This window comes from Silurus aristotelis, assembly GCF_946808225.1.
Source record: "Silurus aristotelis genome assembly, chromosome: 22".
NCBI lineage: Eukaryota > Metazoa > Chordata > Actinopteri > Siluriformes > Siluridae > Silurus > Silurus aristotelis.
Window position 1 is genome coordinate 2,538,736 of NC_139595.1, and position 23,439 is coordinate 2,562,174.

The following is a 23,439-nucleotide window of genomic DNA, read 5'->3' on the forward strand; positions in this document are numbered from 1 at the left end:
GGCTTTAATCATAAATGTAAAAGTTAGCTAGTTTACTACTACTGAATTTATTTGCAGAGTGTTATGGGTTGACTGGCTTATTGCACACATGGCTACTGGTTCTGATATTAGCTACAGTTGGGCAATTGCTAACAGGTCTGCAAACAAACATGGCTGACTGCTGGTTTTAAACGCACAACATAACAGTAACTCAATGCTTGATCGATTTAACAAGCAACGCCCAGAGCTCTATTTCTACAGTGATATCAATCCCTGTTTCTTTCATCACCAGGGCCACAGTCAGGGGCACGTACACTCACACAGATAGGAAGAAACAAAGCAGCAACTAAAGTTCTCCTGAGACCTATAAAGGTTTTCGGCCACATTTTCAGAGCTCCATCCGTTACATCCCGGGACATGCCTGCACTGGCCAACGAGGAACGCTGGGAATTTCTTGGGACGCATATTTGCTCTGGTTCACTATCAGCGTGTGCGTCCAAATCTAACAATCGCACAAAGTAATGGCACAGGTGCCTCTATCTAAGTGGATGGAAAATCTGAAGAAAACGATGATGGACTTCACAGAGCTGAAGTCTGAGCAGCGTGAGCATCGGAGACTTGGCAGAGATCAGTGCACACGAAAAGGAGGAGGATTTCATCTGGACTGAGATTAGGGGCTTTTTGCTTGAAACGTGTTATAAATGCTGGTCATGGAGCATGGAGCTGGCTGTGAACATGATGTTTTCAGATGTGTTCCTCTGATCTACCGCACTCTTTCTCTCTCTCTCTCTCTCTCTCTCTCTCTCTCTCTCTCTCTCTCTCTCTCTCTCTCTCTGCAGGAGAGTGGCTTTACAGAGACCCGAGGCTCTGTTCCAGATGTCAAGACTGGGGAAGATAAACTCAGGTAACTCAGTGTGTCTCAATAAACCCCACACAGAAACGTGCCACTACTGATAATAATCACACTTACTGATGATATGAAGCTGAAACTTCCTTCATCCACCATCACATTCTTAGCAGCTCGATGATACAAAAAAAAAAACTTAAATTTTAAACACTAACAGGTTCTTTGGCGGGGTCTTTATTCTGTCTCTCTCTCTCTCTCTCTCTCTCTCTCTCTCTCTCTCTCTCTCTCTCTCTCTCTCTCTCTCTCTCTCTCTAAATATATATATATATATATGTAGCCCGCCTCAGTCGCCAGACAGACGGACAGTCAGCAGACAGAGAGCGAGGGGCTACGGCCTCCTCCAAAGACCGTGGCACCAGCATTGGAGGCGAGCTACTTTTCCGTGGCCCACCCTGTATTTTGCTATTACAGAAAAATAATTACTATTTCGCCCTTTATTTATGCACGAAACCCAATAGCAAAGACGCTGTAATGTATTTTATTTAAAATACTATTAAACTTTGGGTTCTTTTTCCATTCAGTGATGTCATGTTCAGAATAGTCATGACATTATTTATAGCAATTTTCCAAGTAATCATCAGTTTATTGTGTTTTTTTTTCTGCTCTCTGAGGATGGAAATAAGACGACTTTAATGTTCTGGATTATAAATAATTGAATCCTTTTATACAAAGAGACTTTGTGCAGATCTGAACATTCGGATGGATTTGTAGGATGATTTCTCAGGAGGGAACAAGCGGCTGGGATTAAAACTCAGAACCTTCTGGTCACTTAAACACCGAGCCAGAGCTGGGAGTTAAATCGAGGCTCGTGTGCGTGAGAAAAGGCTGATATCAGTATGCATTTATATAAATATCCAGCAATTCCATCTTTAATAATCTTGTGTTTTGAGAATTTTGTAAAATGGGATACATGAGGCAAGAGACAGAGGAAGATGGTGAAATAGATACAAGAGATGGCTAGAGAGAGGAAAAAGGGATACATAAAGAAAGGGAGCAGAGGAAGGATAGATAAAGAAAAAGATGAAGAAAGGGGAATTAGCGGAAGAGAGGGATGGTGTGAAAGGGATAGAGGAAATGAGGGATAGGGAGAGGAAAAGAAGAAAGGTGAGTGGGAAAATGTGATAGAGCAAGAGAGTGGTGGGGATAGAAAAGGATGGAAAGATAGAGAAGAAGATGAGGGTGAGATAGGGAAAGAGGATGTGGACACCTGACTGATGGGTGTCCTTAGTGTCCAAATACTTTTGACTGAAGTATCTATCTATCTATCTATCTATCTATCTATCTATCTATCTATCTATCTATCTATCTATTTGCTTGTTTTTTTCTTTAGACAGCTCATGGTCTCATTGCTATTCTCCACAACGTTCCTGATGTGTAAATTTGTTTCTGATTTTCCACAAAACATCATTTCTGGATGCATGTTGAGCTCAGATCGTCTGAGAGAGACACGTGTGCGTGATGGTGTGTGAGCCGGGGCTCTTCCGATTCGAAGAATAAAACCCCCATAGAGTTGGAGGTAATGCTGTAAATCCCTCCGGATCTGCTGGACACATTAAGTGTTTTAGTGCGTGTGAACAACACGTCTGTGCCGAGGGATCGGTAAAACGTGCACTCGGGTGCCGTGAGGATTAGGGTTAAGCGCCGAGTGCCTCGCCCCCGTCACGCCAATCCGGACCTGTCATTCACAGATAAACACTTCTGCATGGACTCACTTCAGAGGGGTTAAGAGCGATTAAATTCCCGAGCCTCAATAGTCTCACGTTAATTGTTGACACGTGGGTTGTATATGGACAGTATTGGGGCACCTGACTTTTTCAGCCATATCTGGTTCTTCTCAGAGGTGGCAAAAGTACACACATCCATTACTTAAGTAGAAGTACAGATACTCATGTTTTAAAATACTCGGGTAAAAGTTGAAGTACTGATTAAACCTTTTTACTTAAGTGAAAGTAAAGAAGTCTATTTGATAGATAGATAGATAGATAGATAGATAGATAGATAGATAGATAGATAGATAGATAGATAGATAGATAGATAGATAGATAGAGACACAATAAATATATAGACCATAAATATAAAAATTCTCATGAGCAATTTTTGAAGGGGGACACAAATAATACAGTCAAATTGTACTTATAAAGACACAGTGTCCCCACAGTGAAAAACTTAGCTTTTATTATTGTAGCATGGAGACTGCATCATTATGATTATTTTAAGTTTAAGTTTTTCTCAGGTTTAATGACAAAGCAAAACAAGGAATTAAAAAACGGTTTCAAATTTTATTTAAAATTAATGAAGACACTTAAGAACAGAATAGAAACTGATTATAAAAATACAGTGTGGTCAGTTCAGACGTAACACAGTGCTCATTTAGTAAATGCACAGATAAACAATATGCTAATTGTGTGTTAATATTCAGTTAACATTATACCAAGTCGTCCCAAATAAAACACTGCATGGGAAACGGCTTTGGCGTGTTAGTGTCAGTGCGCTATGCTACAAGATATTGTAAACAAGCTAACGTTCACTACATAAGTCATATTTTAATCACTAATAGAGCAGATTCATGGAAAATTACATCGCTAATCAGCATTTTTGCCGCAACTAATTTATGAGAGTCTGCATCAACTACATTAAAGAGAATCGCTTTATTTAAAGTGAATTAAATCCCCTAGTTAATGGAGTTGAACATTAATTGAGTCGCAGACACACACCTGACTCGTGTGTGTAGAGAAGGTGAGATGAACTGGGAAAGCAGGCAGTGGGTCAAACCAGTAGGGGGGGGGGGGGGGGGGGGACTGTTTCTAAATGCATTTTTGCGGGGGTTTTTCTACTTACACCTAATGAATGTATCCAGGCTGAAGATCCACATACAGAACACAAGCAGAGAAAAGATGATGATGATCATGAATGTGTCTGTTCTCAGTCATGTTCTCATCACTGACTCCCTCTGTCTCATCCATGTTAACCCCAAACTTCTTACTGCCTTCTCCCTGCTGATTCTTATCTTCGTAAAGAGTGAGAGTCAGGACTTTATACACCAGCGGATTGAAAAAGACGCACAGTAACAGGAAATCTGAAATTTGATATTTCACCTAATCAATGGATTAAAACTAAAGTAACGAGCCGGTTTTGAAAATGTAAGAAGTAAAAAGTACAGATATTTGTGTAAAAATGTAGAGTAAAAGTAAAAAGTTGTCTGAAAAATAAATAGTGGTGTAAAGTACTGATACCAGAAAAATAAGTACAGTAACGAAGTATTTGTACTCCGTTACTTCCCTCCTCTGCTTCTTCTCTAAAGAATCCAAAATGTCTTTGGATGCTGTAGCATCACATTGTCAATTTACATGAACTGGGAAACCCAGACCTGTTCTAGCATGATAATAACCCTGAAGATATGCTTTACATGGAGTGGTTGGAGTGGAAGATCTTCTATAGAGCTCTGACCTCTAACACCATTGGAATGAATGTGAACGCTGACTGCACCCCAGGCCTCCTCACCTCACCTACAGAACATCAGTATCTGATTTTACTAAGTGGCTGAATGAGTACAAATCTGTACAAGTACACCCCAAAACCTAGTGGAACATCTTCACAGAAGAGTGAAGGTTATTATTACAGCAAACGGGAATTAATGTGGAATTTAATCAGCATTAAATAACTGCGTAGTTGTACATGAATAAATAGCGTGTCAGAAACTTTGCTCTGAAAGTGTGACAGCAAATGTTTTATTTCTTACGCGATAAATCAAATGCGTGTTATAATGATAATTATAATATGCGTTTCAGCTGAAGGTTCGAATCGAAGTCTGATGATGTATTTACGAGCTCACGTATGTCACTTCTGCGGCTTTCTACCGGACACGCATGAGCAAAGCATCGCAAAATCTGTGTAGGTTGTGTACAGGAAACAGAATTGAGTATTTAATCTCATGAGTCCTCTGGTCCGAGTCGTTCGTTCTTTTGTCACGTGACTCCCATAGACGTTATGCAGTGCATTACACCGGAAACAGAACTGAGTAGTTTATCTCATGAGTCTTCTGGTCCGAGTCGATCGTTCTTTTATCACCTGACTCCTATAGACGCTATGCAGTTGTGAATACATATAACATATAAATGAGTCGTAGCAGACGGTTGACATTAAATACAGTCCAAATCCTCAAAGCTCCTCTTCTTACTGCCTCATTTCATGGAACCCCTGAGTGTTGATGAGAAACATCCCCAGTTGCACAGAGTCGCCTCCAATGGAAGAGAACACTATCCAGAGGCAAACTGGGATGAAGTGGGCCTCAGGAGCATGTTTAACTCGACCGAGAGAGAGAGAGAGAGAGAGAGAGAGAGAGAGAGAGAGAGAGAGAGAGAGAGAACCAGAAGGTAACAAAGTGATAAGGGATCTCTGGGATAAGAGACGACCCACCACACCACCGTCAACAAACCTGAGTGAACGTGTGAGTGAGAGGACGATAGCATACAAATATCCCAGTTCACCAAACGCTCTATATCCATGATCCCTCCAGATCTGCTCCTTTACCTAAGAAAAATCTACTGATAAAAGACTCGACTAAATAAATACGTTTTCTGCCTCGACTTGAACACTGAGACTGTGTCTAAATCCCGAACTCTGATTGGAAGGCTGTTCCATAACTGTGGGGTTTATAAGAGAAAGATCTGCCCCCTGCTGTAGTCTTCATTATTTGAGGTACCAACAAATAGCCTGCACCTTTTGATCTAAGTAGGCGTGAAGGATCATATCGGTACAGAAGTTCACTCAGATACTGCGGTGCGAGACCGTTAAGTGCTTTATATGTCAGTAGTAGTATTTTATAATCAATGAGAGATTTTATTGGGAGCAGTGTAGACCGATTAAAACAGGGCTGATGTGCCCATATTTTTTGGATGACTAAAAAAAGATTTGTTCATTTTGATGAAAGGGATTCAAAGAACCAAGTCACTCAAATGATCCGATCTTTCCATCACTAGAACATTTCCCTAAATGTTCTCAGCCTGGTTATCGATTCTCTCTGTCCCAGAAATCAAAAAAGAACCAACCGCCTCATCAATCAATCCCCACCATGTAATCATTCTACCAGTGGTGGCGTTTTCGGCGTCCTATATTTGGGACATGGCATAGAGAGAAAACATGCATAATACAGCGAAAACACAGCCAAACACCTCTCAACAAGGCCGCTCTGTCATTTTATGAGCCTCTTGGATGTAAACATGGTAATGATAGATGACCTCGTGAGAGAGAAGAGCCGAGAGAGAGAGAGAGAGAGAGAGAGAGATTTTTTTAGATGAGGAAGAATGTGGGTTTATGTCACGGAAGGAGAAGGCTTACTGGAAGCCCAGAGCTCGTGGTGTGTGGGCTCGGTCAGGGCAAGCAGTGGCCATTCAAACCCGTCGTGCTGTAATAAAGTACAGTGCAGCGGCTTGCTGGAAATAACGGGTTTCGCTCCGAGACTCCTCGAGTCATCGTTCTTCACCTGGAGTTCATGAAACGGCGCTGCGCAGAGGGCGGATACGGTGGAGAGATTTGGTTCCAACATCTGGCATGTACAGGACATGACCTTGTGTTTTGATCCAGCTAGATGTGTGTGTGTGTGTGTGTGTGTGTGTGTGTGTGTGTGTGTGTGTGTGTGTGTGTGTGTGTGTGTGTGTGTTTATGTGTATTACATTTGACATAAAACCCCGACCTGAAACCCTGTTTTTTTTCAAAATCATGCTGATGTGTTAAATTCAGGTACTGACGCAGGTGAGGTGGACACCTGACCTGACCTGACCATAAGATTGGTATGTGATTTTTTGAACATCCAATTCCACATTTAGTCCCCATTTGCTGTTATATTAACCATTAACCTTCTAGGAAGTTGTGGAGCTGTGTGACTTTGGAGTTGTGTGAGATTCATTCAGCCTCATGGGTGATAGTAAAGTCAGGTCCTGATGTAGGTGAGGTGAGGAGGTTTGGGGTGCAGTCAGCGATCACATTCATCCCGAAGGTGTTCACTAAAGATGAAGTGCTCTGTAGCAGGAGATCTTTCTCTTCAACCCATGTTAAGCAGATCTTCATGGAGCTGGCTTTGCTGCACTGTCATGCTGAAACATGTTTGGATCAAGTGAAGTTCAAATGAAGGAAAAATTTAAATGCCAGTGTATTTTTATATAATTTTATGCATACAATGAATTATATGTATAACGTAATGTATAAACCATACAGTATATATGAATTTGGCACGTGGACGAACGCCAGTTTACGAGTGGAGGGCGGAGCCAGACATGCTCTGTTTCAGTGTCTGTTTTGGTTTTGGTGATAAAATGGAGGGAGACCAGAGCTTACATGGGCTTTGAAACACTAAAAACACAGAGAATATGCGCTCTAACATCAAAAAAACTGAACTGACGACCGCCGGCTAAAGTAAAGGAATCTCACAATCTCATGGAGGGAATCAGATGCCAACGTATCGTACGAAAAGCTGAATACCATGCGTAAAATAAAATCTTTTTTGTAAAATTCATTTCAACATATATACTGCCCATAGCTGGTTCTTTATTTATTTGTTACATATATTTGCATATTTAAATACACTTATTTGCATAATGCTACTATTTGCATATCCGGTAGATTATAAACCTTATCTATCTATCTATCTATCTATCTATCTATCTATCTATCTATCTATCTATCTATCTATCTATCTATCTATCTATCTATCTATCTATCTATCTATCTATCTATCTATCTATCTATCTATCTATCTATCTATCTATCATAAGTTTAGGTTTCAAATCTTTGACTTATCGTATATTAGTCAAAATCAACCATTATGTCATAAACGAAAATGTTTGGTTTTGGTCCTCAAATGTATACAACATTAAAGAACTCTGTTTCACTCATGCTGGACAGATGACAACGACGAAGGTAATCTTTTACTCTTTCGTCTTCATGTTTGTGTCCCAGCTCATTCGCTCACCTCCTTTTTTTTTGTTTTTTAGCCTGAAAAAAGAGTCATGTAGCAGGTTTTGAAAATCATCAATCTATAGATTTCATTTGCTGAGCGGTTCAGTGTGTCTAGCTATTAAATATTTGGACAGACAGACAAGTTCCGGTGTTGTTAGAAATGACAAAGGGGTGTGTTTTATTTTTTGTTTTTATCCAAAGCGTCACATGATCTTTGGTATAGTCATGTGACTTGGTGTCAGGTCACTAACTTATTAGACATGCAGGTGTGGTTGGTTTGAAAGCAGCAGATGTAGAGGACACGGGGGTATGGGGACGGATGAACCGCTGTGGCGACCCCTAACGGGAGCAGCCGAAAGAAGAAGAAAAAAAAAGCTAGAATATAATAGTCAGAATATTCACTTTTAAGGTAGAAGACTTGTATAATGGTTGAGCGATGAGTTCCGATTGAGTGTGAAATCGTCTATTTGTCATTTCTAACGACGTAATAATGCTCACATTGATCACTTACACGGTGCAATCTTTCTTTTCCTTACTAGCAGAGGCGGATTATGTGGCCCTACATGGAATTCATATAGGTAAGAAACATTTTTTGCGTCCCTCAGACCCAATCCCAGAGAATGAGTTGTAAAGCTGCAAGAGAACTTCTTACCGCCGCTTTAATCTCCCCCATGGCACTTATCCATCTCATGATACATTTGTCCTTTCAAAGCAGCTCAGACACCCTCATTAATTCTTGATTTATTTCAGTCTGGTTTGAGTATTCATGCTAATTCGGAGGTCTTTAATAGCTCCAGACTGGGTGCTTCGCTCTGGTCCATTGGTGATAAAGAGCCTCGGTGAGAGCAGGAGCCGGATCAGGGCGAGTGAAGCGAAGCAGCCAGGCAATGCTATGAGTAAACCAGAGGACTTTTTTCTTTTCTTTTTTTTTTTTTGTGCTGGCAAAACGTCATCTTGTCCACGCAAATCTGGGACACAGACCCAAGCTCGCATCAATCCGACGGTGAGCCCTTCAAGAAAACATGCTTAAGGCATTACTACGTGGCCGGCTCGTGACTGGCTCATTCCGGGGTAGGCCACAAGAGAAAAAAAAAAAACGCCGTGATTTATCACGCCGATGGTTTAGAAACTACGTGATGGAAAAGTGCACGACGCTTCGACACTCACCCAGAGCTTTTTGGTAGCAACATTCTTCTAGAAATCTGCCTTTGAAGCCCCGAGATCATCGCAACGCAATCAGATACGACCCAGTGCATGGTGGAGAATTCAGAGGGGTGGGTGGGAAAAGTGAAAGAGACCTGGAAAAGGTATCAGAAGATTGCAATAAGGTCCAGACATGGAAAACATTAAGAATAAAAAAAAAGAAAAAATAGCCAGCATTTACAAAGCAGATTATTGAATCAGTATGCAGTCGAGCAGGAGCCAAGACACTAATGCATGGTTCAGCAATCCAGATTGCTTTTCTATTTCTCCAGATCTTTGGGATGTTTTCAGGCTCAGGTAGCCACAGAATTGCGTGCGTTAGTGTTCAAGGTCTGGTTAGAAGACAACCCAAAGGGCTTTGTTCGCCAGATAATGGCTTTACCATACAGGCTGATGCAACCGATAAGTTATAGTCACTCGTTTTTTTTTTTTTTATTTGATTTTTCAATTAGAAGCCAGTGACAGATAAACTTAATGAAGAAGCATCACACAGACTCTGAAATAAAACCTTTTATACATTTTTTTTCTTCTCGTTATTTTCGCAATCCAGACCAGATTCCTCAAGGTGGGATGTGGTGTCTGTCTACTGTGGTCCTTGAGTTCTGGGTTAAACGAATGCTCATGATGTAATCGATCTTGGCTGCCAAGCTTAAGCTAGACAAGAAGATACGTCTCTGTTAAAATATGGTTATTTTACATTCTTTCTGCATTTCTCACTACTGGACTCTCGTTTGCATGTTCTTTTAGATCACAGATGAAATTGTAGCTTTATGGATAAGATGTTGCACTTCTGATTGGAAGGTTATGGGTTTAAATCTCAGCACCACCACCTAAACAAGGCCCCTTAACTGCTTAGTTGTATAAAATAACATAAATATAAGTCACTCTGGATAAGGGCCAAATGTCTTAAATGTAGGTGAAAACCAAGGAGGTACCTCAGGTCTGTGCTCTTGGTTCATTGGATTTCAAAAGAAACAAAAAAACATTTTAGTTTAAACTGTCTCAATCTCTCTATTAGGACTTCTTTTTTTTTATCACAATATCTTTGTAAATTACCCTATTTGTAAAGAATCCCATTTTCACAAAGAGTAAAGGATTTTTTTTTTGAGTAAAGGATCCAGGTTCTGGCCAATCAGAATGAATTATTCCATTTTATCGACTCATATCCATGAATTTCTGAGCTACTGTTTAGAAGGTTGAGGGTTCAAACCCCAGTATCACCAAGCTGCCAAATAATGAAAAAAAATTCATTGCATTTGGCAAACACTTTTATCCAGGGAACCCTGCAATTATGCGAACTATACAACTGAGAAGTTGATGGTTAAGGGCCGTGCTCAGGGGCAGTGGCACTTTGGTGGTACTGTGATTTGAACTCACAACCTTCTGAACAGAAGTCCAACATCTTAAACACAGAGCTTCCACCTTCCCTTTAAATGGTCCCTCATCCAATGTTCTCTTGAAGCACATTCTCAGGAGTATATTTAATAAGAAACCAAAAGTAGCAGGAGTGCCTCAGGTCTGTAATGTCGGTCCGTTATAATTTCCAAAAAAAATCATATATTTCTTTCGAATAGTTTTTTAAAAGACGTTTTTCTGCGGCTTGGCATTCACTTCTTGGACATCTCCAGATAAAATCTTTCACTCTGTCTGACTTTCCGTCTGGTTTTGTCTATTAAAACTAAGCAGTGTTTATTTTTACTGCCTTATCTCTGTCATACTCTGTGTTTCTAATGAATTACCAAGCCAAGATACATTATTTCTCTCATGTTCCATTAAAGGACGCTCTTAAAAGTTGTTCAACAAGAAACCGAAGGTGGGCGGAGGACCTCAAGGTCTGCAGTGTTGATCCAGTGATGTTTACAAGAAAGACGCCATTTATTATTTCCAAGTTGCTGTGCTTTGGAAATCACTGTGGTCTTTGTTTCCCTGGTAAATCTTAGATGAACTCAGAAATTTGTTACTCATTTGTTTTTTTTAATCACCTTATCTTATCTAAGTCCACAAAGCCGAGATGGATTGCTCTCTTCTTGGATCTCTTGGTGCACAGAAGTTTAAGGGTGAATTTTCACTCCATTGGTAAAACTTTTTGTCTCACTCGGTTTCCCTCTCTGTTCGATTTGTTTTTTTGCATTGCCTTATCTACATCAAAACATCTGTGATTATTTACATGTTCTCTTGGAGCACGTTCTCATGACTCCATTCAGTGAGGAACCAAGGGAAGCAGGAGTAAATCAGGTCTCCAGTATTGGTCCACTGATTTTTACAACCAATGTGTCCCTTGATTCTTTTTTAATGTCTTTCTGTCTCACTTTGTGTATTAGAAATCTGGGTTCTTTACCTTATTTTAGTTGTATTCCCAACTAAGGATTTGTATAGTTGAATAAGAATTGTTATATTTTTCAGGTTTATTAACCAAGTGTGTTGACACACACAAGGAATTTGGTTCCAGCTGTTTGCGATGCTTTGCTCATACGCATCCGGTAGAAAATAAACGAATCACTCTTTAAAACGACTCGTTCTTCAGAGTCACATGAAAGAATCGTTCACAATTTACAAATCGGTCCTGAACAACCATTGCTATTGCCAAGTCAACTGATCAAATCGTGTGTGTGTGTGTGTGTGTGTGTGTGTGTGTGTGTGTGTGTGTGTGTGTGTGTGTGTGTGTGTGTGTTTGACACCAGGTATTCAACAAGTGTCTTAACAAACTGTCTTTAGAGTGAAAGAAGAAATGATGACGGTGCCTTTCTATCTTTTTAAAGTTGAAAAGAAAAGCGATGTGAATAAACGATTCCCGTAACATTTTAAACATTTAGGATTTAAACTCATGACCTTCTGATCAGAAGTCCAAAATCGTAACCACTGAGCTACCACTTCCTGTTTCATAACACCTTTGAGAAGATTTGACTGTGCGGTTAGTCAAATCAGACTCCTCCTATTGAATCAATGAATCTTCAACTATGGTCACCCCAACTTTATTTGCTTTATTTACCCAATGCTGTCCCCAACAAGCCCATGATGATGCATGTTCTCCTGCGTGCTCTTCGAGGTCTTTACTCGAGAAACTCTATCCATAACACCAAAGTATCTCTAGCATATAATAAGAGAGCAAGCCGCTCCTACCCACAGATCCCTTCAGACTCGGTAACAGTAAGGCGTGACTTCTGCTTCGTCCCACAGTCGTGTGGCGAGAACTCAGCTTCGGTGCAGGTCATGCATGAAGCAGACATAAGCCATGGCCAGTTGGGTTGGCATCCTCTAGTTGTTGCTGTTTATGGAAACAGGTTGTGTGGCCTGGTCTCTGGACATGTCTGGACGAAAGTGTTTGGTCAGGCTCTCTAATCTCTAGAGAACCTTAATCCCACACGCCCTTTAGCAGATGGCAAGAGAAGATCAGGGCTCCTGGATGGTTTAATAAGCAAGGTAGGGAGAAAAGAGTCCTGAACCTAAGCATGAACATAAGTGCTCCAAATATCCATAACTGGATTTAAACCTGAATTGAATAGGTGTGGGTTTTTTTTTTATTCAATGTGCACCTCTGAGCATTCCCCAGCACCAGTTAAATTATTCCAGTCCATCATTTTCTTGAGACATGCTCCTTTTCTGCTCTCCATGCCGAATAAATCACAAGAGCTAGTTCTGAGCGTCAAATTAAGCGTGAACCCTTAGGGAATTTTTTTCTCTCTCCCGGCCCAGTGTGTCACAACCGACTTCCTTCGCCAAATATCATAACTAGATTTGAAAATGCATTTTGTCGGCTGCCTGACCGATTTCCACGGGCCGTGTCACACTGCTTTGAAAGGCTAAAAACCTCTCGCGTCGTCGTGTAATTCCCGACGCAGCACGTGTCAGGATGCGTTTCAACGTTTCCACCCAAGCTCCTGTACTTTATGTCTTTCCTTGCACGGGATTGTCTAAAGCTCTAATGGCACTTACATATAATAAAGGATTATGTCAAAGAAATAGAAACATGCAGGTTAAAAGACAGAAGAACAACTGTCTGGAGAGGGATTGGCTAAGTCAGGGAATGAGCTTTGGCCCAGAGAGCATGGCAGCGTTTCTGGATCATGTTCACGCATGACTTTTTCTTTTCCATGATAGAGACTTAACATGAATTTGTGGATGGCATGGAAAACTGTAGTGTGAAAAAAAAAAAATTTTAATTAAAAAAACACAACGACAAACTAGACAAACCGAAAAAGGTGAGTATCGTTTGCGAATGAATACTTACTGCTCATTGGACAAGACACCTGTCATTCAAGATATACAGGAAGTAAAAAAAATTTAAATAGGCGGGACTTTTATATCACTCATGAACGGAATGAGATATCTTCACCAAATTTGGTACGCATGTACATGAGCTCAATCGTCATTGAATCTCCAATGAAAAGCTTGACTATTTGGTGGAGCATGACCACTTGGTGGCGCTATAAGAGGAAAAAAACATAAAAATGGCTATAACTACGCAACCGTTAGTATATAGTCGACCTGAGGATTGGCATGCAGTGTCTGTGTTCAATGTAACACAACGATATTCATGTATCTCAAAAAGACATGGCCACCATCGTCCAATGAATTTTAAGCACCTATTACTCAAGGTTAACGGAGGCCAATCGGAACGAAACTCGTTGGGCATGTTCCTAATCAGTTTTCTGATTTGTTCATTTGTTTTTCGATTTTGGATTATTTGCTACTTTGTTTTGCACTTCTTAGCCACTTCTTTAGATTCTTTGAGACTTTTGATGATATTATGTACTGTAAATTATGGCATTTAATTGGTTTGCAATTTTACAGTATGTTGAGAAACTATTCTTAACTATTTTTAGACGCAGTATTTAACATATTGGTGAAGCTCTGCCCATCTTTACTTCTGAGAGACTCTGCTTCTCTAAGATACACTATTTATACCCAATCATCTTACTGACCTGCTGTCGATGAACCTCATTAGCTGCAAAATGTTTCATTTTTAACAACATCTACTTTTTCCTGACTTTTGTTGCCCCGTCCTAACTTTTTTTGAAACACCACCAAATTCAAATATGACCTTATTTTTTCCTTAAACTGGTCCACTTCCTCACTTTAAGCATTTTTCTATGTTCTATTGTGAACACAATATAAGTTTATGAGATTTGCAATTCAGTGCATTCTGTTCTTATTTACATTTTACACAGTGTCCCGACTTTTTTGGAATTGGGATTTTATTTGCGCTAAAGCCATGTAGCTTTGAGGCCTGGCTGTTTTTCTGCATGCAGGACACAGATAACTGGAACAGTTTAAGAGATTCAGGTTGGATTGATATTGCTGTGGCCAATCGGGCTTGTGTTTGTGCTGCAGCTACTGCGTCTGTCGGAGTGTGAGACACGCTCGACAAAGAGAAGTCAAACATGGCAGCTGACAGCTTCTTATCCATATTAGGTTAAAAAAGGAAAACTCTGCACTGGACTGTGTTCGGCTGGACGTTCAGGTGTGGGTTCAGTGTGTTTAACCCACAGGTCGTTCTGTTCTGTTTTAATCAGCTTTCTAACAAGATCCAACTTTATGAAGATTTCAGACATTGGACTTTAAGGATAAAAAAAAGAAATAAAAATCAATACTCCCAATAACATTGTACATATTTACATTTACATTTGCGGCATTTAGCAGACGCCCGTGTCCAAAACGACGTACAAAAGTGCTTTGAGTCTCCAGCAATGAATAAAGCTACACTGGTACACAAGATTACAAACTTAATATAAATATAACTCTTGATTTCTACAAAGCAAACTTGGAACGTGCTAATTTAAGTGTTTCAGGAAGAGGAAGGTCTTCAACCATCGCTTAAAGATAGCCAGGGATTCCGAAGAAGAGCCTTGAAGTATACTTACCTCTCATTCTGACAGAAGGTGGTACCAGTTGAGCAGTGCTGGAGGATCTCAGACAGCGTGGTGCAGTGCAAGATGTGATAAGGTCTCTGAGGTAAGGTGGCGCTTTTCCATTTTTGGCCCTAAAAAGCATCAGTGTTTTGAATCTGATAGGTGCAGCTACTGGAAGCCAGTGAAGGGAGCGCAGCAGTGGGATGGTGTGGGAGAACTTGGGCAGATTGAAAACAAGTCGTGCAGCTGCGTTTTGGATCATTTGCAGTGGACGAATAGCGCTCAGAGGAAGACCTGCCAGCAGAGAGCTTTAGTAGTCCAGTCTTGAAATGACGAGAGACTGAACAAGCACCTGGGCAGCCTGTGTGGACAGAAATGGTCACATTTTTTAGATGTTGCAAAGAAGAAATCGACAAGAACAAGCCACATATGCTGTTTCTTCATCTATAAACCTTTAACCAGACCCCGTACCCGAGCAGACACATTTGCTGTGTAGCTCAAGGTTCAAACCGGTTTTAGCTATTCACCAATTAAACACCGTTAAAACTTGAAATTAACAAATCGATGGAGAGGTCTTCCAGTCAAGAAATGAGAAGGAACAAATCCGCTTTATTGCAGGCAATTCAGCCTTGTCCAGGAGGAAACATCTTGAAAACATAAATGGCACAAGTCAGCTGTTGCATGTAAGTGTGGAGATAAGTGCAAAAATTGTATTGTATTTTTTACACCCTGAATAATTTGAATATTCATTTGAATAATTTGCAATAATCCATGGCTAGATGTGAGGCCCGTACACCATTTTACTGCTCTCTGCTTCCAGTGGTGAACGAAGTACACAAAACATGTAATTAAAAGTAGATCAACTTGGTGAAATCATTTACTTGAGTAAAAGTACAAAAGTATTTGCTTTCAAATTTACTTAAGTATCCAAAGTACTATGATTTATTATGGCTATAATGTAATCATTTGTGTCACAAGATTTTTTGCTTAATCAAGTTTACTTGAAAAGACTTGAATGTTGCTCTCAGCACACCGATCTATTAATTGATTTAAATTAATGAGTCAAACACTGATTGATTTTTATTCATGAGCCCAAAACCTTCTTTTCAACTACTTAAGAAAAAAATCACACAAATAAAGCCAAAAGTGTTGTGACAAGTTTAAGTCTGAAGTTTCTTCCATCATTTCTTCCTTTTTAAATCTTCTGCTTGCTGTTGAATTGATTCTCAATGGGGAAGCAGAAAGTCCAATGGCCTTGTGGGTAATGTAGGAAACTGTTAACCAGAACAAAAAGTCTTGTAATATCGATGTGCCATGTGGAAGCCTGCTGGAAATATTCTGTTCTATATTTACCGAAGGACATAGTTGCCCGTGTTCGTCATTCGGCAATAAAGGAAACACCAACAAAACAGAAGACACTATTAGTAATGCGATCATCTGCTTGATTCATGTGCTGGTTTCAGATCATCCAAAGACTATACAATATGTTCGTATTGCCGAGTCGCACAGTACATCATCTTTTACGAGCAATCCGGAGCCTCGGATGCGGGGTGTTTGTAGCCGGCCCTGTGTAGCCTGGGCAGGTTTGAGAGGCTTGTCCAGCTTGCGGTTAGATGGTGTTGTGGAAACTGTTTTCTGAGCGATTTGGAGCGTGTTCCTTTTCCATCCCAAAGCTCTCGACTCCTCCGAAGCATACGCGAACATTTTGTTCTCGTTAATCACGGTGTTAGCAGCCAGACGCAGCGTATCGGGTGTCCTTGCATGGAGCTGGTGGTTACGAAGGAGGATTTGTCACCATTAAATGGCAATCAGTGTCTTATGTGTCACGCTAATCTTTCAGTATGGAACCGGTTAGTTCGGCTCCTCTCTGGACCACAGCCCAGACTGTGTTGAAGAAATGGCAGCTCAGGAGTTTGGGTTCTGTGGAAAAACATGACCGTCAGGTTTTGAAGACTTTACACAAAAATATGACACTTTGGAGTATGAAATGTACCAATTTGGGTAACTGAAGGCAGGGTTTGGTTGCACCTAATTTCTGGTGTATGAATTTTCTTTCCATTTAGCTGGACTGAGGAAAAGTTTCCGGCTAAGCAAGAAGGACCGCCGGAGTGAAGAAACACACACAAAATGGATGAAGCGGGAACCAATTTTCAGCTACCAGGAGGTGGTACGTTACGCCAGACAGCCAGAAGAACCATACCGTCCCGTGCTGCTGGTCGGTGCGTGTAAGAAGACGACGTATTCCTTTTGCACCATAGTGATTTTTGAATTTGTGCTAATGTTTACAGAAGGTGTCTCCAGTTTTATAGTAATTATATCAACAGTACTTTGTGTGCCTTCGCATTTCAGAAGAAGGGGCGAAAAAAAACAACAACTGTTACCATAGTAACAGTTTCAGTCCCATAGTTTAACACATATGGTGATAAATTGTAATTTTTATAAATAGGTCGATCCACAAGGTGATAAATTGGAGGCGAAAACAAGAGATATTTAACGAAAAAGGGCACAAGGAGTTAACGCCAAAGAGGGCAAAAGTACACACGTCCTTCACTTAAGTAGAAGTACAGATACTCATGTTTTAAAGGTTGTAAAAGTTAAAGTTCTGTACACTTTTTCACTCAAGTAAAGAAGTTTGAGCTCTGACATGTACTTAAGTATAAAGTAGTCATTATTACTACCTGTTTAAGTGTCACTCTCACTCAATGTGTCTGTTCTCAGTCATGTTTACATCACTGACCCCCTCTGTCTCATCCACGTTAACCCCAATCTTGCTCGTTGTTATCTTTATAAACAAGTCTACGCCTGTGGTGTGTGAGAGCCAGGAAACAATACACCAGCGGTAGAAAAAGCTGTGCGATGACAGGAAACAGGTTGATGGGCTAAAAAAGGCGCGTAATGAGAAAAAAAATATTCAACCTAAATTAACGAGTCTTTTTTTTAAACGTGCGAAGTGGAAAGTACAGATATTTGTGTACAAAATGTAATAAGTGAAAGTCAAATGTTTGATTACACATATTATATATACTGATATTATTAGATTATTTAAAAATAATTAAAAAAGAGAAAGTGGTTGCTCAGTGGTTAAGTCTCTGGGTTACTGATCAGAAGGTCAGGGGTACAACTATTGCTCCAGTGGCGCTGTAGCATGTCTGACCGTGCACTCTGACCCCGGCTTCCTTACATCATTAGGATATGCGAAGAAAGAATTTCACTGTGCTGTAAAGGACATGTGACTAACAAAGGCTTCTCTTCTCTTCTTGCCTACTATACAAGACTCTGTAAATGGTGATGGAAACAGTAACAGATTTGAGTGTTTCATCTGCCAGCGCTGTGGTTTGATATCAGAGTAGTTCTTTCTTTCTGTTAGAACATTCATCCATGACTGACTTTCATTCCTTTTGAAGTCATTTACACATCACTTTTTGAGAAGTTGAGACTTCTTGCACTTCAATCCTGGGGAATCCTGGGGAATTCTGGAGAATCCTGGGGACTACTGGCAATTTCTGGGGTCCTAAAAGTAGTAGCTCAGTGGTTAAGGGTGTGGGTTATTGATCAAAAGTTTGAGGTGTTCAATCTCCACTATTGTCAAGCTGCCACTCTTGGGGCCCTTAAGCAAGGCCCTTAAACCTCAGAGCTCCAGGGGTGCTGTATCATGGCTCTGACCCTCATTTCCTAAAACCTCTGGGATATGCTAAAAAGCCCCATAACCATCAATTGTTCTGTGTTTTTCAGTAGCTTTCCTGCCCACTACACTTAATTGGAATTTTATTTAACCTCCATTGCTCAATCATTCTTCCCCTCAACACTAAACCCAGAGATTCAACGATTGTCTGGAAGCTCTCAAAGGAATCTTGGAGGATTTACAATAAAACGCTCCTTCTTATCTGCCGCTTTGGTGATTTCCTCTCCTTGAAGCTGACTACTCTTTTGAGAGCAGCGCATGGATATCTGGAAAGTTGCACCAATCTGCTTTCATGGCTCTGCTCGGGAACCTCAAGTCTGCAGAATGTTTCTCTTAATGGGACTTCAAACGTCCGGCACGGAGTCGCCAGGGGAGAGGGTCCGCTCGTTTATTTAAATCTGTCCTGTCTTTTGAAATCCCGGTCTTCACACTTCATCAGGTACGAGGCCTGTAATGCAGAATCGGCCACCTTGCTGTTCTCCCTGGCTGCCCGGGTTGCATCCGGACGGCAGTTCGATGTGATAACAAATAAACATCCGTAACTACAACCCCATAAGTACACCGCACTCTCACGCAACCACATCACAGGCACTTCGGGGACGAGGACGTCCAAGCGCTCTCACTGCGCTGAAAAAAAAATGTGTCTCCGTGGCAAATTTATTCAATTCGTCCTTCGATACATCAGAGGTGTGAACAGCGCTCTGGCGGCAGCACCGGAGCAGATGTAAGCTTTGTTGTTGCAAAAAATAAAATAAAATAAAAGACAGCAACAGACAACGCACAGGGGGCGTGATAATATCCCTTCCAGTTCTCGAAGCTCTTCAAGGGAGCCTTGATTCAGGCCAAACTATTCGCAGACCGCACGGTCTGATTTCAAAGCAGCTTCATCATCTCAGCAAGGTCAAGCGCGGGGTGTCTGCCGGTGCAATCTGAAAGAAAACTGACCGCAAATGTTGAACATCCGAAGAGACAAAATACTTTTCCGGATTGTCTTGGATCGGACAGTTGATTTGTAGTCGTTCAGAGCACTTCTTTACTATAACTTGAGTGGAAAAGTGCAGTCAAAACATAAGAGTTAAAGACGAGGTGTTTGGTTTTTACAGGCTCTGAATACGATTATATTTGATCTTTCGCTATAGTTATAATAATTTTTTCCATAAATCATTTAAGATGATTAAAATCCACGACATTATACATGTACTACATAAAACGTTTATATAAAGTACATGTAGCTTTTGACTGTAGCTAGCTAATCTCAGAATCTTTACCATTCAATGCTATAAAATGAAATATTACCTCTGTTGAGAAAACCTTTGCAATATGCCTGAGCATTTTTAATGTCAATAAAGTAAAAACGTAAAAAATAATAAATAAATAATAATGATAATTGTATTAACAAGGACATTTACAGCTAAAAGGTTTAAAAAAGTGGGAATAAAAGACTATTTTTTTCATCTTTTAACTCTTTTTTTTTTCTATTCAGAGCAGAAATACTGTAAAATGTAAACATTGTGTTAATTCTAAATTCATCTTGAAATCTGATTGGCTGATGTAATTTTCCCCCAACTATCACACCAAAAACCCAAAACACTATTGAGAATGAGAACGAAGCACCGTCTGAAATGGCAGAATTTTTGACTGAAATGCCTTAAACATTGACACCTTGTTTTCTCTTTCATTCTCCGAGCTGTTTTTCCAGACCCTTTTTAATAATATTTTTCCGGAAACAAACACTACCTCCCGCCCACCAAAGCCGCCCTCAGCATCCCTCATCTATTCCAAATGAGCAGCTTCTTCTGCAAATTGCTAGTTTCACTTTTCCCCCTTGTCAGTCTCTCAGGCTTACGTTGGCCTCTGACACGCTACATTAACTTCCAATTCGGCTCGGTTCAATGAGATCCATTTAGGAAGGTATGCGATACAAGTTCGAAGATGGCACGGAAAGTAAATATACCGTCTTCCTGAACGTGTTTGCTCAAGCGACCACAGACAGAAAGAGAAGATTTTTCTGTATTTAGGAAAAACATTTCCTGGAGTTCTGAGGTCTGGACCTCCTCTGGTGTACAGTAACACTGAGGGGGCAGAAGGATACAGGAGAGGGAAGGAAGAAGCAGGATAAGGAAGGAGAAGGCAGGAGACAGGAGAGAGCATAAGGAGGGAGAAAGAGGCAGGAGAAAGGCAAAGGAAAGACAGAGGAGGGAAGGCAGATGCAGTAGGGTGCATAAGAAGGCAGGGGAAGCCAGGAGAGGGCAGGAGAAGGCTGGAGGATGGAAGAGAATGCAGAGGAAGGAAGGAACAAGGAAGCAGAAACTGACACGAGGAGGAGGCGGGGGGGCAGTAGGAAACAGGAGAAGACAGGACAGGGCAGAGGGAAGGCAGGAGTGGGCAGAGGAAGGCAGAAGATGTCAGGAGAAGAAAAGCAGAAAAAAGACAGCTTGATGCAGGAGGAGGCAGGAGAGGGCACACGAAGGCAGTAGGAAGCAGGAGGAGGCACAAGAGGGCTGGAGAAGGAGGAGAGTGCAGGATGAGGCTGCAGAAGGCAGAAGAGGGCAAGAGTATGTAGGGGGAGGCAGGAGGAGGAAAGAAGAAGCTGGAGATGAGAGGAGAGTGCAGGAGAGGGAAGGATGAGGCAGGAGGATAGTGGGGGAGGTAGGAGGAGGGAGAAGGAGGCAAGAGGAAGCTGGAGAACAGAGGAGAATGAAGGAGAGGGAAGGAGGAGGCAGGAGAGGGCAGGAGGAGAGAGGGGGAGGCAGAAAGAGGAAAGAGGAATCTGGAGAAGAGAGGAGAATGAAGGAGAGGGAAGGAGGAGGCAGGAAAGGGAAGGAGGAGGCAGGAGAGGGCAGGAACAGGCAGGACTCCCATTCCCGAGGAGGAACTATTATTTTTATCACTTAGCCTCATTTGTTTCTGGCTTCTTCTCACTGTTCTGTTAAACCCATTAAAAACTTTTAAAAAGCAATTCAACTATTCCACGTACGGTTACAACGGCAGATATTCATGGAATTTCACTTAGCATCAACACACTGCTACTGCTAGTGATGCACGCTTTCCTGAGAGGCACTGAGCGTCTCCCAAAAAACGCTAGACTCGAGTCTGTCCTGTACGTGTATCAGACAGATCTTTCATTCCCGCCACGCTAGTCTGGCTTTTTCTCCCTGAGCAGCTTAGACTCTGTGTTCTGGACGCATGTGTGTGTGTGTGTGTGTGTGTGTGTGTGTGTGTGTGTGTGTGTGTGTGTGTGTGTATGTGTGTGTGTGTGTGTGTGCGCACAATGAGCAGAGCCATCCTCTGAAATCAATACAGTGTTATCCCATTCGCTCTGCACTCACACCCCAGTAATGGAAACTTCAGATGCTGGTGCGTTTCCAGAGCCAGTGTATCAGGGGGAAAAAAACGTTCATGAATGCACACTTTAGATTTTAATAAAAACCCCATTGAAAAGCAGTTACACACACAGAGCTGCTTCAGGGAACTTTATCTCGAACCATGAGGACATGATGAAAGTGCAGGTCGAAATACGAGGGGAAGCTCATTGGTTAAAGTTCTGGGTTAGTGATTGGAAGGTTGGTGGTTTAAGCACCGGTATTGCCAAGCTGCCATTCTTGGTCTCTTAAAGAGTGCTTTTAACCCTTTGCCCTCCAGGGGCGCTGTATCATGGCAGACCCTGTGCTTTGACCGCAGCTTCCTAACAAGCTTTTTCCTGGGGCTAGTGATTACACTAATGAGTTTGTGTGTCTATGTGTGTATGTGTGTGTGTATCCGTGTATAATCACAGGACCCCATGGTGTTGGTGTGACTGAGCTGAAAAGGAAACTTGTGCTCTCAGATCCTGAGCACTTCGGCATCCCAGTGCCACGTGAGTTCACCATTTTCACACTCTGCATGTGTTATTCACACCTGAAGATAGATGGATACAAGAGCATATACACTCTACAAGTAGGTTTGTGGACACCTGAGCGTAAGATTGGTATGTGCTTCTTTTCCAGATTTGCTGTGTAACCTTCACTCTTTTGGGAAGATGTTCCAATAGATTTTTGAAGGAGATTTCTGCTTAACCAGGTAGGTGAGGTGAGGAGGTTCTGGGGTGCAGTTAGCTTTCACATTCATCCCAAAGGTGTTCAATAAGGTTGACGTCTGGGTGCTAACACAGGAGATCTTCCACTCTAACCCATGTAAAGCAAATCTTCATGGTGCTGGCTTTGTGCACAGTGGCATTGTAGTGCTGGAACAGGTGGAAAAAAAATTCCAAGCCAAAAACAATTGATATGGTACAATTGCCTTAATGGATGAACTTTCGCCTACATGAAGGAGAATCTCAATCTGCTTTTGCAAACCACTACTACTTCTTTTAATCAGCCTTCATGGTACAAATACTGTTGATCTCCTCTCAAACTCACTGCATTTCTTTGACCCTGACCTATATGCATTAAACAGTGGGCAGTAAAGAAGTAAATGTAATTCGTTACTTGCTGTTACTTGTACTTACTTCGTATGTATCAGTGCCTTTAATGAAGTATTTCCAACTCAGTCAAAGTCGCTTCCTTTTTATTTATGAGGATAAAAACGTAACTGCTCGAACACGCAGCGATCCACCAATCAGGTCAAGTTTTTAACTTGTTTTGATTGGTGCTTGGTGGCATCTACTGATCAGTTCAATTGGATGAAAATATTTTTCCGAATGTATCTCTACTTGAACTCAACTACCTGGTTTTTGTGATTAGTTCACCACTTTTTATCACTTCTCATCATTTGAAGGAAAACGCACGATCGTTCGAATGTCAAATAACACGAGAGATACAGTGACCTCATCTCCTCTTGATTTTGCTGTTATTGATTTGCTGTTATTTGCTGTAGAGAATCATATG

General features: G+C 41.2%; 1 protein-coding gene across 1 annotated transcript in view; it reads left to right on the forward strand.

Annotated features, from left to right (window-relative positions):
* mpp7b (MAGUK p55 scaffold protein 7b) overlaps positions 1-23,439 on the forward strand; it is a 60,446-nt gene that overhangs the window by 20,649 nt on the left and 16,358 nt on the right. Inside the window, 3 exon segments of the mRNA XM_083525148.1 lie at positions 820-883; positions 8,380-8,418; positions 16,956-17,111. Of these exon segments, the coding sequence (XP_083381274.1) occupies positions 820-883; positions 8,380-8,418; positions 16,956-17,111 (259 nt within the window).